This window comes from Arachis stenosperma, chromosome 3 (assembly GCF_014773155.1).
Source record: "Arachis stenosperma cultivar V10309 chromosome 3, arast.V10309.gnm1.PFL2, whole genome shotgun sequence".
Classification (NCBI taxonomy): Eukaryota; Viridiplantae; Streptophyta; class Magnoliopsida; order Fabales; family Fabaceae; genus Arachis; species Arachis stenosperma.
The window spans coordinates 160,034,823-160,045,360 of NC_080379.1; the positions used below are offsets into that span (position 1 = coordinate 160,034,823).

The 10,538-nt window shown below is 31.6% G+C and overlaps 1 protein-coding gene across 1 annotated transcript; it reads right to left on the reverse strand.

Annotated features, from left to right (window-relative positions):
- Positions 1 to 6,292: 6,292 nt before the first annotated feature.
- On the reverse strand, positions 6,293 to 7,513 carry LOC130967098 (protein OXIDATIVE STRESS 3-like). The gene is made up of 2 exons (XM_057891919.1): positions 6,893 to 7,513; positions 6,293 to 6,806 (listed from the first exon to the last, which is right to left on the reverse strand). Exons 1-2 carry the CDS (start codon positions 7,171 to 7,173, stop codon positions 6,476 to 6,478), a joined length of 612 nt encoding a protein of 203 aa, XP_057747902.1. The 5' UTR covers positions 7,174 to 7,513; the 3' UTR covers positions 6,293 to 6,475.
- Positions 7,514 to 10,538: the final 3,025 nt, after the last annotated feature.

Sequence of the window (10,538 nt, forward strand, 5' to 3'; positions counted from 1 at the left end):
CGGTTATCGGGAGTCCTTTTCACTTGATCAAGTATTGGATACTTGGTGGTACTCCTATTTGTTGCACGACGCGATTAGCTAAGATCTCTTCGACTTCTTTACCAAAGGATCTAATCACCACAAATAGAGCACGACTCGAGTCACCTCTACTCGGTTCATCTTGGTCTTCATGATATAGTTTAAGCATACTCACATGGAAGACTTTATGAATCTTCATAAAGGGAGGGAGTTGTACTTTGTAAGCAACCTCTCTAACACGCCAAATGATCTCAAATGACTCTTCGTATTTGCGGATTAAGCTCTTATGAACCTTGCAAAAGGATTTGAATTGTTGTGGAAGAAGTTTAATAACTACCTTGTCTCCCACTTGATAGCTTGCATGCCTCCTCTTCTTATCTGCCCATTTCTTCATCATCTTTGCAGCTTTGTCGAGGTAAGAACGAGTGACATCTGCTTGTTCCTCCCATGACTTAATCATAAGATAAACTCTAGGGCTCTTCCCTGAGCAAGAGGAAGAAAGAGAGTGTGGTGTAAGCGGCTGCTGTCCAGTCACAATCTCGAACGGACTTTTCCCTGTGGACTCTCTCTTTTGCAAATTGTATGAGAATTGAGCAATGTCCAGAAGTTTTGTCCAATTCTTCTGATTAACGCTTATGAAAATGTCTCAAGTAACATTCGAGTAAGGCATTCACTCTCTCAATCTGCCCATCAATTTAAGGATGGATGCTTGTTGAGAAATGAAGCTCCGATCTAAGGAGTTTGAACAACACTGTCCATAGTCGTCCTGTGAAGCGTGGATCTCGATCATTAATGATGCTCTTAGGCAATCTCCAGTACTTCACCACAATCTTGAAGAATGGTTCTGCTGCTTTCTCTGCAGTGCAATCAGTATGGTCAGGTATAAAGGTAGCATACTTCAAAAATCGATTCATTACCACGAGAATATATTCAAACTTCGGCAAGGCAGAGATGAAATCCAAAGATACACTTTTCCATGGTCGTTCTGGCGGCGGCAGAGGTTCCAACAAACCACTTGGTGTCTTATTTTCAATCTTGTCTTGTTAGCACACGAGACAAGTCTTCACATAACTCTCCACTTCATTCCTTATTTGAGGCCAATAATAGGAAAATTCAATAAGTGCCAAGGTCCTTCGTTGCCCTTGATGACCAGCCCATTTGGTGTCATGGCATTCTTTCACTTGGTGCTATCCTGACCTCAAATCCAGCTTGTTAAGTGCTCGATAGTCGATGCATAGTCTCAATAAATCATCATGTTTCTTTTGAAACAAGACTGGTGCACCATAAGGTGCCTTCAATAGACGGATGAATCCAGCATCTAGCAAATTCTTGAGTTGCTTCTTTAACTCCTCAAGTTCTGGTAGTGCCATCGTATAAGGTGCTAAGTTAGGTGGCTTTATTCTTAACTCTAATTCAATCTTGTGGTCCACCTTCCTCCTAGGTGGTAGTTGTTTTGGCAACTCAGGAGGCGTCACATCCTTATTTTTCAAGAACTTCCTTGATTTCGGTAGGAACGTCTTTTCTTTCAGATGTTGACTCCTCTTGTAATAGAGTCAAATATATAATCTCTCCCTTCTTAAACCATTTCTTGAGTTGCATAATAGAAAGCAGCGGTAGTCCTCCAACTTTAGAGATTATATGGACCATGTATGGAGACCCTTTTCTCCATGACGCATACTATGTCGTAGTATGACATAGGTATTATATTTGTCTTCTTTTGTAAATCAAGACCAATGACTATTTTGAAATCGTTCATGGGTGCTACTGAGAAATCTACAAGGCCCTTCCAAGAACCAATAAACATCTCAATCCTTTTTGCTACTCCTTTAAAGGGTTCACATTTGGTATTCAGGGGTTTGAACAAACCATTATTTTCGGTGATCTTCAACCTAAGCCTCTTTGCTTCATTAGGCGTGATGAATTTGTGTGTAGTACCAGTATCGATCATAGCTACGACGGATTTTTCATTGATAAAAACTTTGATATACATCAAGCTTTTCTTTTCTGCAGTACTTGCCTCTTTGTCCTTCACAATATTCATGAGTTGGATAAATCCAACACACTCAATTACTTGAGATTGAGCCTCACGTTCATCGACAATAAATGCCAGAGTCCCTAGCTTGGGACAGTCTTTCGTTTGGTGTGGTCACTTGCACACAAAACATCCTCCTTTGGGAACGAAAGCCTTCTTCTTTTCTTCGTACTCTTTATTTGAAGAGTATTTTCCTTCCTTTTTGGTTAAGAAACTATTCTCCTTGTCTTTCACACTTTTAATAGAACTAGATTTGGAGGAAGACTTGGGTTTAGAGTCTCCCCTATGATACTCAGTGAGTGATTCGGCCACCACGATGGCCTCATCAACATCCTTAGCATTCCGTCTTTATAGTTCTTACTTTGCCCAAGGTTGGAATCCATCAATAAAGAAGAAAAATGCATTCTCTAATGCTAAGTTGGGAATTTGAAGCGTGAGAGTACTGAACTCCTTTACGTAGTCGTTAATCGTACACTTGTGCTTTAACTCCCTCAACTTCTTCCTTGCTTCATAAACCACATTCTCATAAAATAATTGTCTTTTCAACTCCCTTTTGAAATATTTTCATATGGCTATGTTGCAAGTACCCTTCTTCATATCTATGTATTTTCTCCTCCATCACAAAGTAGCATTATCAGAAAAGTAGAGAGCTATAGTGCGTACCTTTATTGCTTCTTCGACCACCCTTTGATCTTTAAAGTACCTCTCCATTTGCCATGAAAAATTCTCCACCTATCGAGCGTCCCTCACGTCCTTGAACTCCTTTGACTTTCGGAGATTAATATTTGTTGTCTCCCTTATAATGGTTGGTCAAGATTTTGCCTCCTAGAACCAAAATCAAACTTCCTCAAATAACTTCAAGGAATTTTCAAGCTTCTCTTTGATTTGGAGTATGCTTTCTTTGAAAGCATCTAGTTTTCCTAACACATGAGTCTCAAGGTCTCATTGTCATGTTTCTATCCTTTGGAAGTGCTCATTCATAGAGGATAGAACATTCTCCAACATAGAAACTCTTTCTTCTAAGAAGTTAGAGTCCTTACCTATAGGTTCACTTGAAGAATGGGCCTTCTTGCCTCCCAATTGAGAAGAAATAGTATCCCTTATCCTTTGAGACTCAACATGCTCCATGGTTACACTAGAAGTCATATCCACAGACCACTTGTGCTCCCTCTTGAATCTTGCTCTGATGCCAAATTGTCACGGCTTTGGACACACTTCAACACTACCGTACCGGCACTTGAACTTACTCAACCTCTTGAACTAAGACAAAGTTAGCCTAACCCTTAGCATTTAGCAAGAAAGCTAAGAACACAAGAGAAAAAATGTTTTGGTGAAAAGAATACTTTTATTATTCAACTGTTTGTTACAAACGACTCACACGCCCAAACTCTAACTCTCACCCCTATTTATAACCATCCACCTCCTCAATAGATGGTTAAGATTAAACCTAATCACTGACTAGATTGATCATCTAGAACATTTCAGTACAAATATCTATCCTATCACATTTCTCTAAATATTTTTAGATTATTTCATACTACTATTCATATTTCTATATACATCCACACTCTTCTAGATTACTCTATGACATTCCAGAATCTTCTAGAATCTTCTAGAGTATTCCGAGACCTTTTAGGACATTCTAGAATATTCCAAAACTATCTAAAACATTCTCAAACACTCTAGAAAACTATACAAACATCGTTGAATCTAACCTTCTAAATTTACTGTGACTTTATGGTTACCTTCGATGGAGCTGTACTGATAATCGGGTGGGATCCAGGGCGAGTTGTGCCATAGTCTATCCTTGATGGGCCTAGTCCAAAAAAAAAGCTTACAAAGGATATTTACCATAACTTTTAGGCTGCATTTGAAAGAGAAATTAAAATTGAAATATTAAGTTTTATATTATATTTGGTGTAAAATGTAGTTATATCTTACTTAGTATTCTATTTAATTTAGAATAAATATAGATATAAAATAAGAATATTTATTAAAATATCTTTAATTATTAAAAAAATATTGTTAAAATTTTAGTTTTTATTTTCAAAAATTTCAATCTTTTGTGTCTCAAATTTTTAAAAGTTTTAAAGAAACTAAAATTTTGTGTTTCAAAACTAAGATTTTAGTTTTAGTCTCTAATTACTAAATATAATATCGAATTTAATCTCCCAAGTCCGAATTCCAATTCCAGTGTTTTTAAACAAACACTACCTTACTAAGAGTAACTCACCATTACAAACCATTACTCACTAACTTCTACCTCTGCTACATTTGCTCACGGACTTCCCTGCAATACCTTCAATTGGTATCAGGAACTAGGGGTGTCCGCGGATCGAATCGGATTGGATATGACAAAAAATTCGATCCGATCCGCATTAAAATTATCGGATCGGATCGGATCCAATATCCGCAGCTTTTAAGGTTTGATCCGATCCGCACATTTGCGGATCGGATATCAGATATATCCGCAAAACATAAAAATATTTTTAAAGGCTTATTTTTATTAAAAAAAATCAATAAAATTCATTTTTTCTATTCTTTTAAATATGTTTACTCTTAAAATAATATTAAACATACTTTTCTTAAATAATAAATTAAAATAATATAACATATATGATAATTATTAATTGAAATAAAACATAAAATAAATATTTATTTATTTATTTTTTTAATTTTGCGGATACGTGAATATGCGGATCGGATATGCGGATACTAACACAAAATCCGCAATCCGATCCGGTTAGTGTGCGGATCCGATCCGATCCGATCCGAAAGTCTTGCGGATCGGATCCATATCCGCAATTTTCGGATCGGATTCGGATAAACACCGCGGATATGCAAATTGGATCCGATCCATGGACACTCCTATCTGAAACTTTTTATTTGGTCATGGGGACAAGCAGAAAACCCGCCTAATTTATTTTTTTTTTGGTATGCAAAACCCGCCTAATTTGAAGAAGAAGCAAGTGGATTCTGGACATTGGGCTGTCGAACTGCATTAAAATAGGCCCAATTTGGTTTCAAACCAAAACCGTATATGTTTTTGGCCTGTTAGCCCAATATTCTTTTATCATTTTGACCGTTTCTAAAAAAAAAGGTTTGACTAAAAAGATATCCTAATAAAAAAATTTAATTCTTTAATCAAGTTGCGTTAGTCTAGTGGTTAACTCACTATTCCGCTTAAATAAGTGTTGGAGATTCGAATCCCTCCTTATGCATGCAGCAAACCATTGGCCAACGACAAACTCCTTAAATAGAGCTCAGTATCACGGCGGATTAGTCATTGGCCTGTCAGATTGGGGGATACAGTGGAAAACCAAAAAGAATTATGATATTCATAAAAAATCTTCTTAAGATGCTTGTTAATAAAATTTAAACACAAAATTTTGACCCTTCAATAATAATGTAAGCATACCGAGAAAAAAAAAAAGCAGCAGCAGCAGACAAACTGATTGACTACAATTAGCACTAAAGAAAAATAAATAAATAAACCGATAACTTTTTTTCTATTAGAAATCAAGTTGAGTAGTATGTTTTTAAGCTTTAACTCTTTATCACCGCCACCTTCAACTGCCATGTTGTTTGCTTCGTCTATGTCCTTAATAATTTGGCCTCATTAGGATTTAAAAAATTAGGAGACTCAATTATTATCACCTTTCACCAGCATAGGCATGTGAGATAGTATGATAATGTACATGCACAATTTATCTATTAGTAGAGTCACAAAAAATATTTATTAGTAATATATTAAAATAAAACTAAAAATAATCTCTATATTTATTATTATTTTTCTAAATTTCTATCATGATGTCATGTTAGTTTAAGTAGTTAATTCATATAATTTAAACATAATTTTTTATCATTATATTGTGTCATAAAAATTTTATTATATTTTTATTTTTTTATAATAATCTATCTTTATATAACATTATAAAATTCATTTTTAATTTTAATTTTTTATATTTTTTTATCCTTTATTTTTATATAGATTATACTATTATTTTTAATATTAATGTTGATTCTTTTTAATAGGTATAAATTTAATTAAAATTAGAATGTATTTAGAAAAACTGGATAAAAAAATTAACTTCAAATTTCAAGTTTCAATTTTTTTGGTCAAAAAAGGTTTGTTTTAACGGTATCAAATTTGCAAACCGTTGGGCTATGCTAATCTGGGTTCTATTAACTAACTCGTTCTGGATGGTCCAATCCACTTGACCAAAAGCAACAAGAAAGAAATTTTTCTGTCTCCAACATTTTTCATTGAATGGAGTAACGAAATGTCGAAATCTACATCATAATATCACAACATCATCATCATCATCTCATTAACGAACCAAAAAAACAGTATCATCATCACATGACATAAAATAAATTTCTAAAGTTTTAATTGAATAAGGCCTTATACAATTGTCTCAAGTTTCAAGCAAACAAGACGGTTGGACTTGGGATGGTGCTTGTATTGGCAGATCTATGATGTGGTGATGGAATTGGAGGCAAGTTATTAGAGCTTCCCCTTCTTGCACTCATCAATAAAGAACATGAACGCCTTGAATTTGAATGCATCCCTCTCTTAATATTATTGTTAGTATTGTGCCTCTCATATGCACCTAAGGCTCCTCCATAGCTCCTTGAATACTTCAATCTCTTGTTGTAAGGGTTCTCTGCCTTTGCAAGATCCTCTAAGCTCCTCACATTTGCTAATGATGTGAATGACTGTGACTTCCCTTCGTAGTATCTTGATAACCCCCTCCTATAATACATACAACATGGTTAATATTTTTATATTATTTCTTTAGAAAGAAGTAGAGATTAGATGGGGTAGAAAAAGAAGCTTACTTGATGGGAAGTTGTTGGAAGAGAGAAGACATGTCACTCAAAGGATCATCATGTGCAAGCTGATGATCAATTGATGAGGATGAAGAAGAAGGAGATGATGTTACTTCTTCAAAAGAATCATCAGAACCAATTGAAGTTGAAGAAGAATTAGAAGAAGACACAGAAGATGAAGAATGAGAAAAGAAATCATCATCCTCATGAACTAGTCCTAATATTTTCTTCTGTCCTTCAACCATGTTGGTGTTGTTATTCTTCTTCAGTTGCGGTTGCTGCTGCTCCATATATCTTCTATCTCTTGTTATATTCTTCTCATGAACCAATCAAGTAGAACTACTCTAGAAGCAATAATAACTCACTTTACAAATTGAATAGGTGCAGGGGGGGTATATAAATGGAATGGAAGATTTGGAAGATATGGATGACCTTTTATAAGAGACAGCTTGCTTTTTAAAATGGTGGATAAGATTAATGCAATTTTCTGTTCTCTATCCTTTTATCCTAGTCCAACTGGTCTCTATTGTTTGATATATAAATATTCTTAAATCTTAATGGAAAAGAAACAGTGAGATTCGAGCCTATCCGAAATTGATTTTTGTTGTCCCTCCCAACATGCATTCAAAACCCACCCTATCTTTGTTTCCTTCTACATGAGCTAAATATAGCACTTTACCATTTATTGTGGGATCCAAAGCTAAACACGTTTCAATGCCGCGTGACCCTACTATTTCCTTACATTTTTCTAAACATTCTTTCTTTTTCTTTTTTTTTTTTCAAATGGCTCACAGTCTTGCACCAAAATTTTCAAATCTATGGGCATGAAAAAAGAAGACTTTTTCCATCAGCATACCCTTTCTATACAACAATACAAGTGACTTGTTCTCTTAATTTTTGTTCATCATACAAATTGTTTCATTAGTTACAAAATATTTTATGTATATGCACAAAAATATTTATTTTGTATTTTCAAAGTAGTACTCTAAGTCACTAATAAGTAACAATGAAATATGAATAAAAAAGAAAGTAAATATATAGTCTTATATATATTAAGATTATTAATAGAATTTTTTAATATTTTATTCTATTAAATACATAATAAAAATATTAAAAATTTAAATTTATATATTTTTATTTATGAAATATTTTCAATGGATAACCTAGACCATCCTTAGCTAAAGCCTATCTATATCATAATAGATATGTAATTTGTGGAGTGTAATGAGCCAAAAGAAAAAGAAAAACAGAAAACAATTTTTGGGGGAAGGACTAATGAAGAAGAGGTGAGGTCATGAGGGCAATAGAGGAGCGCGTGGAGAGTGAAGCTCCCAAGAACCATGGATAAGGTCGAATTGAATGGTGACATGGACTGCAAAAAAAATGTTAGTACTAAATTTACAATGATGTTGCAAGTTGAATTGTAAGTGGTGATCAAATGGGGTTTGTGCGAAGCTCACTCTATTAATTTAAAATAAAAATTATTATTTGTATACTAATATTAATTATTAATATATTTATATATAAGTATATATTTTTTTATTTTATTTTTAATATATATTTATATTTTAATATATATTTTATACTTATCATTAATTTTATCGATTAATTTTGTAAGATTTGACTATGGAATAACTAAAGTATGGCTTGTCTTGTCTTTTTATTTTTTGTCCGACACAATTATACCTCAAACACCAAAAATATAAAGAAATAGACATTTACAAAAAATACTTTGACATTTAAATTAATGAGTGAATAATAAATTATATAAATTTTATATGTTAAATTTTTTTTATTTCTCTTTATATTCGGAGTGAATGTTCATAGTTAATTATATTTTTATTCATATTAATAAAGAGTGAAAACATTTTGGTTCCTTTTGAACTTTTGATATAGTTTTAATGTTATTATTGATTGTTAATTTTATAATATTAAAAGCTGATCTATAATATGTGTTTAAGTTATAACAGATATATCAATAACTAATTTTTGTGTATAAATTAATTTAAATTAGTCAAATAATCAGTTTATTCATTCGTTTAAGTAAATATTAAAATTTAAATTTTATTTTATATATATGACAATTCATTAATTAATAATAAACTTTTAAATAAAATTTAAATTTATAATGAATTAATTTTTAATTTATTAAATTAAAAAATATAATAAAAAATAATTTTAATGGACACATATCATCTTGTGATATGAATTTAAAGTCTAAACACCCGTGGTTTATGTGATGACTAATCCTACTTTTGGGGGCAATTTGGCCCCATCCACTACCTTTTTTGTTCCATTGTCCTCTCCAGATCTCCTCTATTATTTTGCCACCTATACTACTTTAAAAGTTTAACCACACTTATCCTTCTAGTCATCCCTTCTTATGTTCACATTATATCTAGTTTAATTAATTAATTAATTAATAATTATGCTTATGCACTTTAACAAAATGCATGTCGCTTTCACATCTCTTTTAGTACGCAATTTTTCCATCTTTACATGGGAGGTGTTAGAAATGAGTATAAAAAAAAACTGAAAACAAATATATATATAAGGATGACAACACTACTCGAATTTACAATATTTATTCCGTTTTTATCCGTTCGGAGTAAATAATTACCCGCCTCCCACACCAGAACGAATTTTGATAGGACAAATTTTTGAAGGGATCAAATTTAGGTTAAACCCGTCCCTATCCACCCCGATATATATAATATATGTAATATATATAAAATAATTAGTAAAATGATTAATAATATTATATTATATTTAAATTTTTATTTTAATTTATGTTATGTATATAAATGATAGTTATATGACTTTTAAAATTTAATTTTATTTATTAGATTTAATAATTATAGGAACGAGTAGGGACAGAACGAGTATTTACAGGAGCGGATTAGAGTTTAATATTTTACTACTCACATGCAAGGACAGAACAAGTTCGATGCGAATTTTTGTAAAATAGAATGGAATTGAATAAAGCAAAAACTCACCCCTACTCATTCCGTTACCATCTATATATATATCCAAAAGTTATTTATTATGAAGTCGAAAATAAAAATTCATCAAGTCACTATAAAGATGAGACTCCTCTAATGAATAAATGAAGATATATATAAGAAAAAGTTTAGGATCAAATATTTTTATTTAAATTTGATCAGTATTTAATTAATAAAAAAATAAATAATTTTATATTATTAAATATAATATTATATTATTAAAATAATAATAATAATAAAAAATAATTGATAATTACAAATTATAAAATTTATTCATCTTCTAATAATCTTCCATATATAAATGGCCGAGACATTTTCATAGCGAAAAATCCGCTAAATCTCCATATATAATATATACATAAAATTATAATAGTGACTTTTTTTTTGGTGACTTATTATAACGTAATTCTGATTCTAGTTATATAAAAACTTAAAACTAGAATTTGACTCATTATTAATTTTTATTAATATAAAATTTCCGTATATTATTATAGAGGTATGATTAACAATGCAGGAAAAAATATATATGTTTAAAACAGTTTGGTCTTGAAATAATATAGATAGACATAATTTTATATTATATTTTAATTACATGTTATATTTATTAATAAATAAATTATGAAGTTTTATTTTTTAAATTAAATTGTATTATA

What these genes read in the sequence shown, in the direction of transcription:
- LOC130967098 (XM_057891919.1), bottom strand. Translation starts at nt 7,173, where the DNA reads ATGGAGCAGCAGCAACCGCAACTGAAGAAGAATAACAACACCAACATG. An exon ending in TTCCAACAACTTCCCATCAA is followed by an intron (nt 6,807 to 6,892) that starts GTAAGCTTCTTT and finishes TATGTATTATAG; the next exon opens with GAGGGGGTTATCAAGATACT.